General features: G+C 43.6%; 2 protein-coding genes and 1 long non-coding RNA gene across 4 annotated transcripts; 2 read left to right on the forward strand and 1 right to left on the reverse strand.

Moving 5' to 3' along the window:
* Positions 1-1916: 1916 nt before the first annotated feature.
* On the forward strand, positions 1917-3956 carry CIAO2B (cytosolic iron-sulfur assembly component 2B). Its single transcript, XM_065848444.2, has 5 exons — positions 1917-2109; positions 2211-2290; positions 2552-2677; positions 3154-3199; positions 3724-3956. The coding sequence occupies exons 1-5, from the start codon at positions 1968-1970 to the stop codon at positions 3819-3821; spliced, it is 492 nt and encodes a 163-aa protein (XP_065704516.1). The 5' UTR covers positions 1917-1967; the 3' UTR covers positions 3822-3956.
* Positions 3742-15441, reverse strand: LOC136107407 (uncharacterized). 2 transcript variants are annotated; one of them, XR_010652279.2, is made up of 5 exons: positions 15351-15441; positions 12491-12767; positions 10588-10774; positions 5862-6074; positions 3742-4244 (listed from the first exon to the last, which is right to left on the reverse strand). It is a non-coding gene; the product is annotated as an uncharacterized lncRNA (long non-coding RNA). The 2 variants fall into 2 exon arrangements; XR_011741246.1 differs by having other exon boundaries at positions 5858-6074.
* A 969-nt stretch (positions 15442-16410) lies between these two features.
* Positions 16411-20364, forward strand: RRAD (RRAD, Ras related glycolysis inhibitor and calcium channel regulator). Its single transcript, XM_065848589.2, has 5 exons — positions 16411-16524; positions 16633-16991; positions 17192-17265; positions 17772-17976; positions 19481-20364. The coding sequence occupies exons 2-5, from the start codon at positions 16637-16639 to the stop codon at positions 19756-19758; spliced, it is 912 nt and encodes a 303-aa protein (XP_065704661.1). The 5' UTR covers positions 16411-16524; positions 16633-16636; the 3' UTR covers positions 19759-20364.
* The last annotated feature ends 406 nt before the right edge of the window (positions 20365-20770 follow it).

Consider the following 20770-nt stretch of genomic DNA (forward strand, 5'->3'; position numbering starts at 1 on the left):
GTCACATCTGTTTACTTTGTCTTGGTATTAATGACTCAAGGTAAGGAACACACAATATAGCCACCAAGAGCAAACCCCAAACAATACTCCTGAAAAATGTGCTTCGGCTGAAGAAAAAGTCGAAGGATTTTCCTTCTCAGAAAACGATAATTGTCGACAAAAACACTACCAGAAAAATCTCACTTTTCCTGCAAGGTGGATGATGCTGCACCTGCCACTCAGTCCTGCGTGTTCAAGGATGTTTGCTTGGTAGCTAATACAAGAGTTAGAGAGTTTCTCAACACTAACGAGATGATTCCTCAGCTTTTGTAGCATGGGAACAATATTAAGGTATTTGGGTGGGAACTCTACATTTAATGCCTCTGAAAACTCAGGAGGGTTTATGGGCTTCTGTGTGAACTCACATCTATCAGCGGTGCATGACATGAAAAAGAGGGAGAGCTGAAAAGAAATAAAAGCGATTTTCTGCCCACACAACTAAGGGCTTGTGTTAGCTCTGTGTGAACTTTGGGCTTTGCCCTTTTTTATCTCTCTTTGGCATGGTTCGGTAGCTCTTGCCACAGAAAGGCTGTTTCGCAATTTTATATTATATCACGAGAATTCTCACTGTTACACACAGCACAAATTAATTTACTGCTTGCACCTTTGTTTTCACCTGAGTACGCCCTACAGTCCTACAGTTCACTTGGAGAATTTTCTCTTGTTTTCTGTTTTTTGGTTTTTCTCCATGCAGTGTGGAACAGCAGGAATCTCTGCTTGTGACTCAGCGTCCATCCCGATGGGCACACACACCTCAGCTCACTTGTGACCTCCAACCTACAGCAGTCCTTTGCTACAAAACCAAACGCTGGGCACTCTGCTTGCTGCTCTCTCCTTTTGCTGAAACAAACTGTTTTTATCTCCATCAACAATTTATTTTCTATATACTGATATTTACTAATTTTACTAAACTCTGTCCTTTCCTATTTGCTTTCCCTTTATTTTCCCCCTTCATTTACTAGTACCCTTACTCCTCAATCCTTCTTTGTTCTACTTGCTACTTGTCTTTCAAATACACAATCTGCAAAATCTCTCAGCCCATGTTCCATCCAGAGTCCCAAAGAGCAGCTGCTCTGAAAATATTACCAGTGCAAAACAGTTTCTGCCAACTCTGCCAATCTTAGTTAAAACAAGAAAATAAACAAATGGGATTTGAGATCCCTACAGCCTTGCCTATAGGCACTTGATACAGATCCACAAGCATGACCTATACGTGGAAACACTCCAGTGATACAGACTAACTTGTGGACTCTAGAGACACAATTACACACACAGCAAGTAGAATTCTTGAGTCCGGTTTGGCACTTAAAGAGTGAACATGTGGCAGCTTACCCTCAATCAGTGAATAATGCAGATGTCAGGGACCAATCAAAAAACAATCCTGCCACATGATTATATTTGCCTCTTTTTACTTCAATACACTGCTACCCTTCTTGATTTCAATACCTGAAAAATAAAGACAAGTATCACATTTATAGATCCATAATTTTGTAAGATCTCACAATTACATTTTACCTCATGATTGTATGGTAGAAACGTTGAATGTTTGCAACTAAAAGAGGGTCGGTTTGTCTTTCTACTCAGCCCCTGCTGAGCATTCAGTGAAGCTGGAATGTACAGAACATAGAGCCAGAGACTATGAATCTAGTGCTTGATAGCTTTAACTCGCTGAGCCCCACTGGAGTTCAGTTTAAAGCTGAGCAAGACCCGGCCCGCTCCACGCTGCCTCCCACCCGCTTCTCGGAGCTCCCGACCGGCGGCCCCGCGCTCCCCGGGTCCCCAACCCGCCGGCGGACCCACGCCCGCAGGAGCGCGCTGTCGCACGGGGAAGCGCCGGCCGGCCCAGCACCGCCCAGCAGCCGCCTCCGCTCCCGGTGCGGCCGCGAACGGCGTCCGGGCTCCTTCCGCCCGGCAGCGCCGCCGCAGCCATGGTGGGCCCGGGCCCGGGTGGCGGGGCGCCGCTGGAGAACGCCAACCCGCTCATCTACCGCCGCTCGGGGGAGCGGCCGGTGACGGCGCGGGAGGAGGACGAGGAGCTGCCCGACTCCATCGACGACCGGGAGATCTTCGATATCCTGCCGGGAGGGGAGGGCTGGGGCCGCTGAGCTGGTGGCGCAGGGCAGGGCCGGGCCAGGCGGTGCAGCTCCGCTCCGCTTTCCTTAACGCGGCACATCTCATCCGCTCCATTAACGACCCCGAGCACCCGCTCACCCTGGAGGAGCTGAACGTCGTGGAGCAAGTGCGAGTGAAAGTGAGAGCCCGGGGCGCCCATCGAGCCGCCGGGGCCCGGGGGTTAAACGCGGGCGGGGCACTGATCGACTAACCTGCTGCTTTCTAGCGCTGAAGGGCGTTCTTATAGCGGTCTGCTGCAGCTAAACGTGGCATTTTACAGTGTCAGGGAAGAAAACCATGAGCGGCAAGGTGCAGCTCCGAGTTGCGTTTCCCATAGGTGCCTGCAGCTGGGCTGGGGTACGGCCAGGGCGGTTCGTCCATGAGTGTTTGGTTTCCCCAGGTGAATGACGCGGAGAGCACGGTGGCGGTGGAGTTCACTCCCACCATTCCTCACTGCAGCATGGCGACCTTAATCGGCCTCTCCATAAAAGTGAAACTGATCAGATCTCTGCCTGAGAGGTTTAAGGTGAGTAATCAAATTGCTCTAAAAGCCAAGAAAAGGGATTGTATTGGAAAATTACAAAGAAAAAAAAAAGCTACCTAACTCGTGGTGAGAACTGACCGGAGTGATTTTGTTCTTGCGGGTGAGGGGAAGGCTCTGGGAAGCAGAGGGGGCTGCGCACGGAAATGTGGATGCAGAGTCGCGGTTCGGTGGCAGCGGTGTCAGGCGAGTGGGGTCGCGGGGGCAGTGACCTGCAGTGCTCTGCAGCACGGGAGCAGGGGAGGCTGCTGCCCTGTCTCAAAGAGGCTTAAGCAGATGGGAATGCAGAACAGTCTGCGAGTTTAGACTTTATTCTGCTCTATGCAGTAACTGCCATTGGCAAGAATACTCTTTTTGCCCTCTTTTTGTTACTGTCTTATTTTTATCATCTAAGAGTTTGAACTTGAGCTTCCACTGTACTATTGACTTTGTCCTCTTTTTCTTTTGTGATGCCTTTTAAGCTGGATGTTCACATAACACCAGGAACACATGCCTCTGAGCATGCAGGTAAGGTTTTTAATGCTCTGGTTTGTGGTTGGGTTTTTTAATTTTGAAAACTAGAGGGGAGAGAGACTCCCAGATGTGCAGAGCAGCTGTTTACTCTCTGGGACTTCACATGCGCCAGCTCCTGGGGGATGTAGCGGAACAGAAACGTGTACTGATGACGCTGGTGTGTTCTGTACCCTGCTGTAACCATCTCCTCAGGCAGCCTGTGCTCTCAGCTGGTCATGGATCTGCCTGGGCTCTGGAGGACTCAGAAAATGGGGAGGGGCTGGGGGGAAATTTCCTCCTGCATCACAGCTACAGGTGCTGCTGGACCACAAACAGCTTTGTGGTTTAACCTGTGATAACGCACCAGCTGTGACTTGAGACTGCAACTCTGCAGCATCCTTAGCAGCTGCAGAATTATGGGTCTAGCTGGGTGCCATAGCAACAGAGTGATTATGTGTCTCCATGTAAAATGCTTTAACAAAGACCCTGTACAGCAAGGTTTTGACTGGTTTCTTGTGTTGTGTTTTTTTTCTGCACAGTTAATAAACAGCTTGCTGATAAAGAACGTGTAGCAGCTGCTTTGGAAAACTCTCACTTACTGGAAGTGGTGAATCAGTGCTTGTCTGCCAGATCATAATTGCCTGATGAGGAAATTATTGGTATTCTGCTCTGTTAAATGTAATTTTTTTTAAAAAATATAGTGGTGATGCTAATGTTACTCTATACATATACCTATGAGCAAAATAAAATCACTTGGATTTTGTAAAAAAAATGTTTCATTACTCCTACAAAACTAGTGTGTGGGAAATCAGGTTACAGACAGCTACAAAAACATAATGAACATTTACTCTTACATTTTACTGGTCATTGCAGAGATGGGTGTCATATTTGTGAGATAGTAGAAAGAAAAGTGAGGACCAACAGCAGTTTGTTTGCTGAAGCTCACAGGTCCTCTTGTCCAGGCTCCCTCAGCTTGGATACTCACTGAGAGATACCGTACTGCCAGTTCTAGCAAAATCCTCCGTTCCCTGGTTTTAATGATTGTTAGCTGGCTCCTGCTCTATGGAGATAAAGGGGGAGAAGAAAACATTTGTTACAAATATTTCTTGTCAGACTCTTATTTTTCAAAAAATGCTACTCCTAAATGTAGCGTCTGGCATGCTTTGTAATAGGACACATTCCATCAGAAACAATGAGCCTTTAGAGCAAACTTGAATACAAATTCAAGTCCAGGAAAAATGCCGGCCACAGCTGCCCCCCTGCCCCACAGGTGACAAAAAGCCTTTGCTGTCCCACGGCAGATGAGTCACAAACAGCAGGAGGAGACAGGAGGATCAGGAGGACAATATAAACCCAATGCTTTAAGTTGACACAGGGCGACACACACTTTGCCAGATGGGAAGTGCAGTGGCCACGGAGTGTGGGCAGCAGCTGTGTCCGCTCTGAGCCGAGCGGGAAGACCTGAGTGACTGGCACATCATTGCCGCCAAACTCTCTCTGCTGGACTGGATCCCATTATTTTGATGTAACTTTGAGATGATGGTTTATCATAGCATTTTTCTTTCCTAATCTACCCCAATTAGTTTCATCTGAGTTCCCATCAGATGTGTCACACATGGCTTTGACTGAAATAACCTCAGTAGATTGTGAGGAGCTTGCTTAACCCCAGGATGCCTGGCAGCTTGATTTCTCTACACTTTTGCTAATGGAAGAGCTGGCACATTTTCTAAGGATCAAGAAGGTATCTAAGCAGCAATACTTTTTTTTTTCCCATGCAAAACAACAAATAAACAAATAAATCATCCACATAGTCTGAAATGCTTGCAGAGAAAAACAAGAAATGCCAATAGATTCAATTTTTCCCCCAAAGTTTTAATAGAACAAAATTAGTTTTATAACTGAAAATCAGAAAATAGTTTCATTGACACTGTGGCCAACTTTTTGAAAAACACAAATACTTTTGAGGTAGACAGAAAATGATTAGGAATGAGTCACATAAATTGCTTCTCTTCAAATTGGTACTGATTTATTATCACAAAAATGCATTTTAGACATTGTTTTTTGAAACATAAGTCAGTAATGTAAAGAGCCTGTCAAAATCTGCTTCATTATCAATTCTTACTAATGGCAAAATTGACCAGGAGCTTGAAACAGGAGCTGTTATCTAAACACTTTCTTCCTTTTCTCCTTCAAACTCACCATTCTGGGTCTGTTCCTACAAACTCAGCTTTAACTGAGGTTATACTCTGGATTTTATTTTTAGTATGGAAGTGACAAAGTCTTGTCACATCTATTTGTGTTGATAAGAAGAATACTGGGCCATTCCTAGTAAAACAACTGCGAGTTATTTTATTATTTCAAACACAAAGTAAGCATTGTATCAGCTTTAACTTCAGTCATAACTGCCGTACTTTAAATGTATATGCCATTTGCATGTACACACTTCATCTGTAGTCTCAGTACTTAACTCCACAGGAAATGTTCTTATGCAGTTACCAAGTCATATAATAAACAGTTTTCTGCATTTTATGGCTCAATAAGTAAACACTATAGCTTAGATGCAAATTGTATATACATCAGTTAATGTATCATACTAGTTTAGCACTTGCAACATATTCTACTAATCCTTAAAACTGCAGGAACTTTGCTATGAGTGATATGAAGACAGTGTACCTACTGCTGACACGTTCCTGTGACCCAGTCTTCATGTTCTTTAAAGTTGCTTGAGTCTGTCACTGACTACAAATAAATTGTGTCTTTTTTTGGCCTGCATGCCGATCTGGGCAATCCCTGCTTCGCCACAAAGAATGACAAGATGAAAGAGAAAATGTAGTATGAATCGTGCTTTGGTCCAGCTGGGAAGAATGGAAGCCATCCCACAGAACAGGCTCTGGAATACACAAATAAAAATAACATGCCAAAGAGAGGAAATACATACACGAAAGCTTCCAAGACTGTGATGTAATGTCTCTGAGTAGCTAGGTTCAGGTCTGTACCAGAAAAAACATATGCCACAGAAACTGCAATGCACAGAGCATGTCCTCTCGCAAACACGGACAACTGGCGAGGGACCGCCCTGCTCCAGGACAGATGTTCTCCCAGCGCCCTGCAGTCTGTCCCAGCCACGCAGGCTGCACCCTGGCTGGGAAACAAAATTTGAAAGCTCTGCAGGTTAAATACGCTTTTGCATGCATGGACAAATTGTCAAGTTAGCGACATGGAGGTGGGATAGCTGAAATCATGAGCTGAGATCGTGAACCGCGGTGTGGCTTAGGGCTGGTAACTGCACCCCGGCAGATGGTGCTACAATTTCATGCAGGTCAGTGGCTGTCCTGAGAGCTGGCCAGCATAAAACCAGGTGAGAAAGAAGGGAAAATGTCTTCATCCAGCATCTCGGAGCTCCTGCTGCCCTTTGAGACTGGAAAGAGTCCTGCCCAAGCCCAGAAGCTGGCTTGGCACCTTCATCATCCTCGGCTTGCTCGTCCAGAACACCAAGGCGTTGGTGCCTGTGCTGTACCTGCTAGTCCACGTCAGGTTTTCAGCTTACACTTAACCAAATCCCTTCACACCCATGAAATCAGTGTTCACCATTCGCAACAGCTCTGTCCCTACATATAATGAGGGACAGTACATACAACAAGATGCCTTTCCACTTATAAAATCTCTTTTTTAAAGCTGACACCGTTTCAGCTGAACTGAGATTCAATTTATTTCAGCTGTCTTGGTAATTATTGAAGCAGTCAATTTTAATTAGGATGACACTTAATGAAATCTGCCATAAGAGCATTTGTGGGTTTTAGTCTTTGCAAAAAACCTTACGAATATGTACTAGATATAGAGAAATAAATAGGCACAGTACACAATGTATTGTTATTTTCTTTCACAGTTAATCAAGGGAAGTCTACTTATCGATATGACTTGATGGTGACAGGATGACAGACTCATTTCTCCAATGAACTATTTTCTTCTTATAAGGCAAGAAAAAGCACTGCATCTGCATGACATCATCTAGAAAAGTCCTCCTTCCTGAAAAATACTATATTCTTTTTTGTTGCCTAGCTACATGCTGCTGTTACCTTAGAAGGCTGTAGATTCATTTGAATGATTCTGGTGGTGCTGATGTGCTTCAGCAGAGGAGTAATGAAAATATATAACCCTCTCTTTGGTAAAGATTATGGAATAAAGGGGTCAGTGCGAACAGAAAGAGCCTTTACAGCAATTCACCATATTCATCATATTCTATTTGACATTAATAAAGACCATTTCCCCGCACAGCCCTGGGTACATGAGCAGGCAGTGAAATCACACTTGATGTTTTTGATGCGAGAGTCTGATGCCAAGGAAGCGTTTGCTTGGTTCATGTTAATTACTGATGTAAGTGTAGAAAAGGGGAAAGACTGTTAAGGCCTGATTCTCATCTCATTTCCAAACTGTAAACAGGGAAAAATGCCATGAAAGGCAAATAACTTGCTGAATTTTGTTACCACCAGAGAATGGAATGATCACTCAGTCCTTCTTTGAATATAAGTAGCTTTGATGATTTGGAAAGTTAAGAAAGTCCACTTAAAATGCCGAAGGCCCAAAGACTTACATTGTGATGTGCCTGTCAAAGAAGACTCTGACAGTGAACTCTGCTCTCAAGCATGAGACTTGCAGAGATTGAGAGCTGAGCAACATTTCCCTGGCACTTCCCCACCATGATCAGCAGCTCAGTGTGCTGCTGCCTCACCAGTTTGGTACTCTGGTCTTCAGTAAAGGTGGGGAAGTTGCTCGTGCAAGGAATAAGTGAATAGGGAAAAAAAGTTATTTCTTACCTGCTTCACTGTAACTGGTTTGGGTGTAGAATGTCCTTGATGCACGTCAAGATTTTGTGGTTTTATCTTTGGGACTGAGAGACTTCTAGCGCTGGAGTTCTGATGCAGGTTTTTTTATTTAGGGTTGGCTTTGAAATTAAGATCTGCATTTGCTTTCATAAAATATTTCAAGTCTACTGTCTATAACTCTCTTTATATAAGTACACACTTCATATCATTCTATTATATCCATCTATGCTTGTGCTTGTTCTCTGTATTTTATCATAAGCCTAGATCCTGATCATTTCATGTTTTTTAGAGAGAAAGTGGTAGATAATGAAGCATATCATGGTTAGCATAATTACTATTACATTCCTTTTCAAGAATAAAATCCGAAAGAACTTTGACAATTTAAGGTGAAAATAATAAATTTGATTTGATTCTAGTATAATTCTACTATAAGAATTTTTGAAGTCTCCTTGCATAGCGGCAGGAGCACAGCAGGAAATGAGACATTTAAAAGAAGCAGAGATGCCTGTTACTGCTGTGATGCAAATGTGGGATTTGCCAAACTCAGCACATTCCAACTGGACGAATTCTGAATTTCTCCCGGAACAGATGATGACATCTCTCACATCCAAATTCCTACACACTTCACATGAACAACTCCATGACATCACTCACCACAGCAAAAGACACCACAAATTCTCCACTGAGTTATAGAGAAGTGTGATGCCTTTCTGATTCAAATTCATAAGCCTCCCCTGTAACTGTGAGTTTTTGTCCCTGTTTCAAGCTTTCATTTGTTGAAATGAAAGAGAAATGGACTTTTGCCCATGAGGAAAACAAGATCAGACTTTATCACCTATAGCAAAACAGCAGCTGTGTTCTAATTCTGGTCACCACCAGTGCCCATCACGTGCCTTATGTAAGGTGCAGCTATTCTAAGCTTTATAAATGCACATCTGGACACAAAACTGAAGTTTCTGTGTTAGAAAAGATAGATTTAAAAATCCTTGTCCTTTCTTCATAGATAAGAAGCACACAGAAGAGGGCAGCATAGTTAAAGCTTTAGTTTATATTGCCACAAACATAACAAATCATATTTCTGTCTTACGTCCTTCCCTCAGTGATGGATCAATGCGACTCTGCACACTGGAAGCTGTTGGTTGTCTCCTCAGCCCACAGGTCTGCTCCTGCTGATGGGTTTCCACTGCAAGGACACTTTTCCTTGTTTGCCTATCATATTCATGGAAGCATCCACAATATGATGACTTTACCCAGATTTTCAGACCCCACATTCTCAGGTCTTCTTTCATTTGGTATCTCCCTAATGTGTTGAAATGTAATCAATGTTTTCTTACTGACACAATGTGCTGTACTCCCAGCACCCTCACTGTAATCTCCTGCTACAGAGAAGTTTTCCCTTTTAACTATACTTTCATTCTGCAAGTTTCTGTGGGTTTTTTTCTGTAGTACTATGTGGAAGATGGCTGTTAACAGGCAGCTTTTGAAGACATTGTCCAGTAGGTGTACAGAAGAAATGGGCTCTGTGGGTTAGCAAGGGCAGCTTTAGACTGTTTTCTACCCAATTTCCTGCCTAATTAAACCCTTTGTTTCTCAAAAGAGAGTTACAGTAGCCCCATGAAAATATTACTCACTGCTCAGTTGACAGTGTAAACAGATGCTACTAATTCTCAGGATTAACAAAGAGAGCAGAAAGCATCACTGGCCACTGGGGAAGTCCATGCACACATGCAGTTTGAACAATCTGTGTTTCCAACCTGTGTGCTTCTTGCACCCTAACTTCTAAAAAGATGTATTAGAAAAGATACAGGGAAGGGCAAGTAAGGATCATGTTTATACATCCAGTGATTGAATACTCTGGCTTCTTCAGCCAAGAGAGATAATTACTACAGAAAGCAATAAAATCATTTCATGTATGAAAAAGACGATGGAAACCTTATTCTCTGCTTCACAATATGGTAAATGGAGGTGTTGCATGACATTGAAAATCTACGTGGGTTAAAAAGCAATCAGAAAAACATGCAGAAAAACCACATCAAGTGCTTCCGAACAAAAGGAATATTTTAGCCTGGCAGTTGTACAGGGGGAGTTTTAATTGTGTTTATCATGTCCGTATTGTCCATTCTTCTTTAGATATCTACTACTGACAGCTACTGGAAACTGGCTGTAAGTTGAGTCTGACCCAGTACAGCTCCTTTAATTTGTTATTGTAAACAGATTCATTCCTCTTGCCAAGAGCTACTGCTGGTAACCAATAAATCTTCCATTTGCAATTTTCTTCCTTACCACTATGCACTTCATAGCAAGACAGCCAGTCAGCCATTTACTTGCCCACTCCTTAAACCCACTGTCTGTAGCAAACTGTAAATTCAGAAACTTTTTAATGGTATCAGACTTCTAGATATTTCTTTTAGAGGGCCTCTGAAATCCACACTAAGGAGTACACATCCCACAGGAATTGTAACAGGATATCTAGCATTCCACGCATGGACAGAAGAGGTATGTCATGTACATTGGCCATGACAGGTTTCATGCTGAAAAACAGGAATTGGAGATGATGAAAGAAAATAATTATGGAAATACCTTAGGTCATGTTCTGATTTTACTCCAAACTTGAAATGCAATAGGACCAAACAGCTGATCACATACGGTACGTGCTAATGAGTCCATTCCGCGGTGACTGAAGAAACTAAGGGGGTATCCGAACTCAGGCTCTCGTACCAGGGTATAGCACAAGTGGTCACCATGTCAGTAAGAAGTAAACTTGAATCTGAAAAAGTAAAAGTCAGTGCAAATTCAAAGTTACACTGGAAAAGAATGGTTTTCCCAAGTATATTCTAACAGGATAGTTTACTAACCATGTGGTGCACTCTGTGAAAAAGAAGTGGGGGAACTGCACAGGCAAAAATGAAATTAGATATGCCACTTGTGCAAGTTCTTTTTTTCGGAGCAATGATTCACCTGGTGCAGTTGCTCATAAGGTTATCTAGTGGGGGAATTTTTTAGTTTACTCACAGCAATGAGAAATTCAGAGCAGCAGGAAGATGAAGCACATTTCCAGTTATTCTTATCCCAAGTTATTTTTTGCGCTCTTGCATGAGTTTCAGAAAGAAGCCTTTGCTTTATGTTACAAGCAATGGACTTAAACCATACCTATTTTATAATTTTCTACCTGAAAAACGCAAACAGTACTACATTCTTTTGTGTTGTCTATCCTTTAGAATTTCTGGTCTGGAGCTGAGAGGAAGCACAGTAGCTGTGAGAGGAACAAACGTGTGATTAATTTTGTACATCTAATAATGGATTTAGTTAGGTTTCTGCTTGCACCTCCCCCCTGGCACTCTACATTAGCTTTCGAAACTATGTGGGTTCCTATTGACTCCAAAGCTCATACTTCTCACACGTTATTGTTGCAGCCTCACTTCATGACTACCGCTATTCAACCAAAAACATTCCCTGACATTAAATGCAAGTGTAGTTATAAGCAAAGGGATGGCTCCTTGGCCAAGGGGATGCGCTGCCCTCCCTCGACAGTGTCCAAATGCACGTGGATGTGACATTTATCAGGCTTTCCCACCAAGGAGTTAGTGCTAAGGCCGAAAGCTTCACCATTGCTAGAGTTACTCACACAGTTCAAGCTGTAGCCCACTTTTACCTTCCTACACACTAACTGCAAGACACTGCAACATACCATGTGCTACACATGAAAAGGTCTAATGTGCCTTTGCATGCAGCTCACAAACTGAACCAATTAGCCTGTATCTGTTCCGCACACACTAATCTGTGGTTTGAAGGGTGATGGTGAGGAAAACTTGAAACCACGTGTGCACTGTATCCTGCTTTTTGTGTGATAAGGACAAAATGTTGGTGTTTTTTTCTTAATTTCCCTGTACCTCTGTCTCACTTGCTTAGGTTAAAAAACCCAGCACATTTCATTTTGCTGCCTCTGTCTCTTCTTCCACTGGCCTGAGTCTGTCAGTCCTGTAATTAAAATAATAATAAATGCTGCTGTTTGTTTGTTAATCCAGGTATTTGGGAGGTAGCCAGCCTCATGCTTCTGCAATAGTAATGCTTCCTGTAACTTGGCATGAACAGACCTTTTTGGATATCTCTGCAGCTCACACAGAAATAACTTCACCCACATAATGGCTGGTTAATTAAATGTGAGACAGTGCAGATGAGTTGAGAAGTAAGAAGAGGAGAAACCAATGACTTCCAGCATAGAGTCACACTGAGAGCAACATTTTCTCCCAAACCTCACTGCTGCAAATCCAGTCTTTGGGCTGTTAAAATTATTTGTATTACTCCTAATCAAATGTGAAACAATGTGAGACAGCAGTAAGAGTAAACACTGGAATTCAGTAATAATGTTAGTCTGCTGTAAAAATATAAATGCTGTTCATAACATGTCATTTGACCTTGAACAAACACGGATGGGACAGAATCACATATAGTTAATTCGGCCCCCCAAATTCTGCTTTTTTACCTGAAAAATCAGTGGGGAGAAGGTCAGGTGTTAGGTCATACATGCTCAGTTATCACTGCACTCCCTGCGACGTCTGTGCTTGTCATTTACACCGCGAGAAGCATTCTGCACCTAATATAGCATGAACTCCAGACACAAGCTTTATTACCCCAGGAATAAATCACTGGAAAACCAGGATTCGTCTGCATGTTTTTCATTTTCCATATGATGAAAAGTACTCAGGCCAAGAGAGTGCACTAGAAGCGAACACTGATACTTCTCCAAAGCTAGAGGAAAACTGAAATGGAAAAAAAAGGAGAGTAAGGAAGGAATGAGATAAGAGAAAAAAAACCCAACAGTAAAATACAAAGAAAGGCACCTTAAGAGAAAAGCATATGAAATAAGGAAAATGAAGGTCATATGAAATAAAACTGGAAAAAAAAAAGGTGAAAAGTAATCCATTTTTAGAGAGCTTTGTGCTCAGTTCCATAGAATACAGGACATCCTATATGGATCTTTCTTTCTGAGTCTCTGATCGAACTCTTCCATGAGCACCATAGAACACACACCACAGATGGTGGGCAGCCAAGCAAAAGTGAAGCTTTTGGATTGATTCTCACACGGGAGGTTACAGTGGTTCCTCCAGGATCCCAGGATGCTCTGATAATTTGGATGTAGCTGACTGAGGTCCCTGAGACAAAAAATGACCCAGTGCTTCCAGCCTTGGCAGAATTTGCTTGTTCCTTTTGTTAAGCTGAACCTCCTCGTGTAGTTAAGACAGGAGCCCCTGGACTGCAGCTGTGCTGCGGGTGACGTGACACGGCCATTGCAGGGGACACACACCTGGGTTGCTGCAGAGCCACCCGTGACTCAAGAACCGCACAAAGATGGTACCAGCTACTGTGACACCCCTGAGTCAATGCACTTACAGGCTGCTGTGCAGGCTGGAGTGGACTTGCACCTTCACCACTTACAGACGCCAGGTCTGGCTCTATGTAAAATCCAACAGAATTATAAAATTTTTGGTTTCCATTTCTATATGTAAGGAATAGTATATTAGGCTTACTGAAAATATCAAGTCTACAGTATGTTTTTGAAGCACTCATTTAATTAAAACAAACCCTAGACCAGTAGAGGCTAGGAAAATAGAAAATAAGAGTAGAAAAGCAAGACATGCAAATCACTTTTAAATAGAAATAGATGGTCTGAAAATCCTTCAAAGAAACTACAAGATCAGTATTTCAAGCCTGTGGTCTCATATGCACCCCACTGAAATCAGCAGGTGCCACGGTAATGTGTACAAGAATATATAGCAATAATTAACAGCAAACAGAATTACATGCTACGTGAAGAAGCACTTAATATGTCTTAAGTGATTAAACTGAATTATCTGTTAATTCCTCCGAACTTCACAAAATAGCGGGACATAGTAAGATCAAAGGAGATAAACCAGCTACATGACCCCTGTGAATTCCCCCTCTCTCTGGTTCCAGGCACAAATCCTGCGGTGGGTGGGAACAGACCCGACTGCCTTGGCACAGCGCTGCTCTCTGCAGCTGGTCCTCACCCCTGAGGAACAAGCGAAGTCCCGGGGACCCAATCCAAGGACGCCTCACTTTCCGTTAAAGGACAACTCACAGAACCCAGTGCCAGATCCCAAGTCGTATCCTGTAACTCTGGTGGAATTCCATAACCATTAATCCATTAATTGTACCTGGTGCTGGCACAAAACAAGTATCTGCCACAGAGTCCCGATTTTTTTGCATGATTTCTATTAGGCATTATTTTATTTTCAGTCACTTTTCCTGCTGAAACACTGTTGTCTCAAATTCTTAATTTAACACTTTTGCATATGCCTTTCCTATTACTTTTTGGCTAGCAAGGGGTCTATCTTGCATTTACATCACTAAAATATTTATAATTCTCATGAGCAAAAGGCCTAGAATAAAATATGGCTTCTTTAGTGTCAGTGAAATGCCCATTTTTAGTTTGGTTCCAGTCGGTAGTGCTATATGTGGCACAAATGTGGCACGGTATCTTTGATTCTGGTGCTTCTCAGATTTCCCTTCTTTCACGGAGAAAATAATTAGAAATACCCCCACTTTATATGTCAACTTCTGAAGTTTGACCCTGAAACACAGAAAAGGCATGCAAGAGAGACTGATCCAAAAGACTTACAAACCCACTCAGAAACATGCAAATTTTTAAAAAGTTAACAGAAGAACTTCGATTTCTGGAAGTGTATTTACATAATTAACTGTAAATAAATACAGATTAAGATTGTTTGGCAGATTCCAGTCCATCCAAGTTAAGTAACCAAGGCGTACTTCAAATGCTAACCATAATTTATTTAAATGTGACTTAAAATGCTAACCAGAGGTTTCTAATTCGGCTCATTTAAGTGAGGCACTCACTTCATTTCACCACCAAACTCTGACTATTTAAACTGACAAGGCTATTTTGGTTGCTGTTCTGTGAGACAGGCAGAGAGAACTTGCTGCAAGCACTTGATGATCTTTAACTGCCACATTAACACTTCAAACTGTAGTTATCGGGGTGGAGGGGCCAAAACCACCCCAAGAGCATGGACTGGAGAATTATAATTAGCTCCTGAAAATAAGAGAACATTCACTTATTTAATTTCACAGGAAAAAATTACCCACTCCTTGTGGTCAGTCCCTTCAAAGTATTTTTATGTCTATCTTTGCTGCAGTTAAGTAGCGTGAGGAGTTTAACATGTAAGAAAAAAGAGATTTCTGAGCCGGTATGCAGTGTTTTATTTGCTATGAAACCCCATAGACAAATCCCGCAGATTCTTTTCCTTCCCATACTTTATTCCCTACATCTATAATTTCATTTCCATTACCTCCCTATCTCTTACCTTCTTTAGCCTTGTTTCTGTAGCTGATGTGTAAACCCTTAAACTTTCGCGGATTTGATGGCAGCTATCCCTATACAGAGTCACAGGGATTTTCCCCTACTGATCAGGCTGTAACCTTTTGGGAGCAGGAGCCAGAGTTATTTTGGCTGTAAAATGTCTAACGTTTCGGTTGCTAGGTAAACAATAAACTGTATACACGATGCTTGGGTGAGCCATTCAGAATACAAGTATAGTTATCTGGTTAGTCGTTTCTTCACCCGATCACACGGTCATGACTGTGCCACTTATGAGATAAGCCTTTCACTGTCGCTGCTCAGGTGAAATCAAGAGAAGAATTTGACCTTTATGTTTTATATTTCCCTCTTAAACCGTTAACACTGCATGTGGACACTCTTGCAAGCTTACTATGTAAGTGCAACACCTCGCAGAGCTGCTTTTCTCATAACCCAGTCCTGAACGTTAGGTCAAGCAAGCACAAAGTAATGCAAAGATTGCAAATACTGCAGATTTGCAGCTGGTTTTCCTAACACTACTGTAGACATCACCTAAACTCCTGAACAATAACATGGAGCCTAACAAACCGAGGAAACCTGTTTGGGTACGACACACGCTCTCTCGCACTGCGAGTGGAACCAGGTGACACAGCAAATGCTGTCTTCCATTTCCACCCGGGGGAGCATCGGGAAAGTACTCCGAGCCTAGCACAAAGAGGGACGCGGGGCAGACCCCACCAGCTTGACTGCACAGCCTGTCACTCGCTACACATGACAGTATTTCCCACTGAAACGCTCTGCTTCCAGCCCTCGCCTCCTCACGGCGCTCGCCCTGCGCCACCGTCCCGCGGCCAGCTGTATGGGAGCCCCACGGCCGGCAGGACGGGAGCCCCGCGGCCGCCCCCTTCGCTGCCGCCCCCGGCGGGACTCCCCGCGCTGGGCTCCCCGCCCCCGCCGCGCAGAGCGCAGCGGTGCCGTGGGCGGACAGCTCTGCCCACGACCGCGCTGGCAGAGAGCCGCGCTGTGCGCGTCACGGCGGGGAGGGCCGGGCTGGTGGAGCCATAAATACGGGCGAGGAGCGAGGTGGCGGCAGCAGTCGCTGAGGGAGCTCCCGCGGCAGCACAAGCGGTTAACGGCGGGGAATCCCTTTCTGCTTCCCTCCCTCCGCGGGGCGCCCCGAGGTAAGCGCTGCTCCGCGGGCGGCGCGGCGGGACTGGCCCGTGCTGTAGCGGCCGGGGCACTGCAGGGGCGGCGGGTGCTGACAGCTCTGCTCTCCCCTCCGCCCGTAGCTCCATGACTCTGAACCGCGGCGACAAGCTGCGCTACCTGGACAAGCGGCGCGGCAGCATGCCCTTCTCCGTGCACCAGCACCTGCACCGGCGCAGCATGCCGGTGGACGAGCGGGACCTGCGGGCCGCCCTGCCGCAGGACGAGCTCTCCGGCCTGGTGCGCTGCACCTCGTACAGCCCCGGCGAGGAGCACCGGGAGAGCTGGGCCTCCGACTCCTCCGACTCCGTCATCTCCTCGGGCAGCGACTCCGACAGCAACCTCTACAAGGTGATCCTGCTGGGCGAGCACGGCGTCGGCAAGACCAGCCTGGCCCGCATCTTCGGCGGCGTGGAGGACTGCGCGGACGCGGAAGAGGCCGGTGAGGGCGCGGGGCCCCCAGGGCAGCCCCCGGGCGGAGGGAGGCGGAATCCCGGTGCCGGGGACCCGCCGCTCCGAGCGGCAGAGGGCAGCGATACCGTCGCCGGCCCCGGCTCCCCGGGCATCCCCTCGGCCAGCCCTCCCAGGGAGAAGAGGGAGAAGAACTAATCTTTTTCTGAACTTTTTTTTGCTTTTCCGTAGGAAATACATATGACAGATCTATCATAGTTGACGGAGAAGAAGCATCTCTCGTGGTGTTTGATATATGGGAGCAGGTACTTACAGATTTATGATAGTTTTTCTTTATGGCATGGTCAGTGGTTCATCCTAAAAAGTAGAAACGGCACAACTATGTCTGTTTCTTCTATCAGTAATATCAAAAAAGTGACATTAAAAATTAGAATTCATACTGCCTTTGTTCTCTCCTGCAATTAATTTCTTGTAGCTAGGCAAGCAATTAAAAAACTTGAATAGGACCCGGGTGCAAATCCCTTAATGTTTTGAACGAGCAGCCCAGGGTGTTACTGTGAAATCAGAGATTCACGATCTGATCAGTGCAGACCTGATATTATTTTTCAAAAAAAGATCATTTTGGTTTGTGATTTTTTTTTTTTTTTTTTAAACGACAAAATCATTTTTACAAAGGGAGGTTGGCTTACTTTTACTGACTCTTTAATAAAGCTAACAAAAATATCTTTAAGGTGGTTGCAATAATTAAATCATTGATTGGTGTTGAATAGATTTTTCAGTGCAATAAATCTATTTCTTGCTTTTGCTTTAGGATGACAGCCAATGGCTTCAGAACCACTGTATGAAAATGGGAGATGCCTATATTATTGTCTATTCGGTGACAGACAAAGTTAGTTTTGAAAAGGCCTCCGAGCTAAGAATCCAGCTAAGAAGAGCAAGGCAAACAGAAGACATTCCTATTATTCTTGTGGGCAATAAAAGCGACCTGGTCAGGTCCCGGGAAGTCTCAGTTGATGGTAAGAGACACTATTAATTTATACAATAACGTCTAAATCAGTAGCAAAGGCTATGGATGATCATAGTCAATACAAATGGTCTGGGTTTGATGTAGGAAAAACATTATTTGAGGCACACCAGAGAAATCAAGCCAGCTGGTTCATGCTGAGGGACTTGGTACCGTGGAAACTGGTGGAGATGGTGGTGGAGGAAGATTTATGACTGCACAGAGCGATGCTCCTGGCTGCAGTACAAGAGAAATAAATGCTTCAGAGCTGCAGTTTAGCAGATGGTTTTGTGTAGCATTCAGGTTTGGTCCATATTAACTGAAGGAGTTCAATTGTATGTTACATGTGCAACAGCACTTGCTAATCTCAAGATTTGATAGCCCGAGCTATGCTTTTTAAGGGACAGGAGGGCCATGTCGTGGAACTCAGGCAGCCTTTGAAAAGGGTGATACCCTACAGCCTGTACAATCCTCTTTTCTTCTGGAAGTGATTCCATCACATTTGAGTTGAGCTGGTGGGACCAGGCTCACACAACTTGGTCTTTTTGTATATTCTGCCGTTGTGATCAGTGAGAATTTTCTCAGTTCCAGCTAGCATTTCTGTAACCAGAGCACAGTAACCACTGCCAACACCACAATATTAATTTCACTTAAGTAAACATTTGTGGTGTGTGGTTTGGTGGTGGTGGTGGTGGTTGTGTTTTTCATTGGGAAGAATACTCTGAAATATTGGTACCTTGATGATGATGATGAACCATCTCTTGCTGTCTGGTCTTGCCATATTCCCTGTATTAAACAGGGAATTGACTGTGCACCAGGAGATTATCAATTTTCAGGCTGGTGGCAGTACATGGTTGACTTGTCCTAGTGGTAACATCAATACTTTGCTCAGGTTTACAACTTTACCATTATTTACCACAAATTGAGCATGGAAATTTACACTGCAGCAATGTTCCAGAGTTACGTGGTTATGTCTGGAACACTGAGCATCTTGTATTTTGAATGTAGCCCTAGTCAAATCCAGTGGTGTGCGTCTTCATGACCTCTACTGATCTGTTCAATGACTTGACCTTCATTTATAACTAATATGGAAAATTCTCACTTACTGCAGCAAGGCAGAGATGCGTAATTGCTCAACAGCTTTCAGAAGAAATAAGAACTATTTCTGTACCTCACTTTCCTATCAAGCAGCAAGCATGCATCCAAGCGCCACTCCTGTCTCATCTTTAGCTCTTAAACAATACTGGGATGGTCTGTCTGCCTGTAGGACTATTGTTGTCTTACATTCAGTACCATTGGCCAAATGAGATTTCTGACTATATCACAACAAAACCAAGAAAAGTAAGGGGGCAAAACCACGAGCTCAAATTTGCACTTTCTCACTATGCAGTAAGGTTCTTCATGGCAGTGAAGGCACTCCCTCGCTTAAAGTCAACTTTTCTTTTGTTTTTCTGACAGTATATATGGACAGAAAATGTACATCTCCACTCATCTCCTTTTGTTCTCTTTCCATCCAGAGGGACGGGCCTGTGCCGTTGTGTTTGACTGCAAATTTATCGAGACATCAGCTGCTCTTCATCATAATGTCAAGGACTTGTTTGAAGGTATTGTTCGGCAAATCAGACTTCGAAAAGACAGTAAAGAAGACAATGCCAGGAGAATGGCTAACACAAAGAGAAGAGAAAGCATAGGCAAAAAGGCAAAGCGATTCCTTGGGAGAATTGTGGCAAAGAACAATAAGAAGATGGCTTTCAAAGCAAAATCCAAGTCTTGCCATGACTTATCTGTGCTTTAGGAGCTTCAGCAAGGCCAGATGTTATGCGTGTGTGATGAACAAGCATCTGACTGTTATGAGAAGCATATGGATGATCCTCATGGTGATAAGAAGAATGACTTGTCAGTTGAGACTCTTGTTAATGCCTTAAGGTGCACAAGGAAGTCCAGAAGTTACACGACAATGTCTGCTTCAGTGATAAATGGTTTAAGTTTCAATGTGTGCAAGTAAATGAACTAACTGTAAATAGTGGCTTGCCATAGCCACATTTTCATTGTGTACATATGTTAAATATCCTTTTGTCCTGTGGATACCAGAGATGCAAAGATATGATGAGTATCACCATAGACTTGTCTCGTTTGCAGAGCAAAACTTAAACTTGTACGCAGGCTCGTACACTCTTTCTAGTATAAAGCAAGCAATGATAAATCTTTTTAAACAAATGTGGGGAGAGGGGATTAGAACTACATTAAAATGGGAGAAAACAAATTACATATAAATATATAGTTAAATACAGAACAGATATCATTTTATGAAGTTAATTTGCACTTGCATTAACCATTATTCAATTAATTTGTTACTTGTTTACATGCAGATTTTATAATAAAGTATTATTTCCTGTTATAATCAACTGTGCTTTTATCATTACTATGGATAAAGAATGGGAGAGCAGTATTTTTACACTGACTTTTTTCACTGTGCAAAACATTACACACAAATTATGCAGATTTACACACGCTGAAGATCTGGAACAAGATGAATCAGGAATATCCATGTTCTTCAACAGACTTTTTCTTTAAGAAGTAAAACCTTCCTTTGTGAACACTACTTCTACAGTCCATATTGGAAAGAGGTGCCTTGACCCTTTGTATTTTTGGTTATCGTCAACCTGGTTCTCTTGTCAGCTCTGGCAGGAACGGGCCTCTTTATAATGCCATTAGTTAGATAAATTGAAGCCTAAAATGTTCTACTTTGTAAGTCCTCTCCTGGCTTGAAGGCCTTGTGTTACAGCTGATAAGCAAATGTGTGAGTT

The sequence above is a fragment of the Patagioenas fasciata genome, chromosome 13, assembly GCF_037038585.1.
Source record: "Patagioenas fasciata isolate bPatFas1 chromosome 13, bPatFas1.hap1, whole genome shotgun sequence".
NCBI lineage: Eukaryota > Metazoa > Chordata > Aves > Columbiformes > Columbidae > Patagioenas > Patagioenas fasciata.

Excerpts from the sequence above, each read along its gene's own strand:
- CIAO2B (XM_065848444.2), top strand. The coding sequence starts at position 1,968 with ATGGTGGGCCCGGGCCCGGGTGGCGGGGCGCCGCTGGAGAACGCCAAC. Across the intron at positions 2,291-2,551 it reads TGGAGCAAGTGCGAGTGAAA|GTGAATGACGCGGAGAGCAC; the intron begins GTGAGAGCCCGG and ends TGGTTTCCCCAG. Across the intron at positions 3,200-3,723 it reads ACATGCCTCTGAGCATGCAG|TTAATAAACAGCTTGCTGAT; the intron begins GTAAGGTTTTTA and ends TTTTCTGCACAG.
- RRAD (XM_065848589.2), top strand. The coding sequence starts at position 16,637 with ATGACTCTGAACCGCGGCGACAAGCTGCGCTACCTGGACAAGCGGCGC. Across the intron at positions 16,992-17,191 it reads CGCGGACGCGGAAGAGGCCG|GAAATACATATGACAGATCT; the intron begins GTGAGGGCGCGG and ends GCTTTTCCGTAG. Across the intron at positions 17,977-19,480 it reads CCGGGAAGTCTCAGTTGATG|AGGGACGGGCCTGTGCCGTT; the intron begins GTAAGAGACACT and ends CTTTCCATCCAG.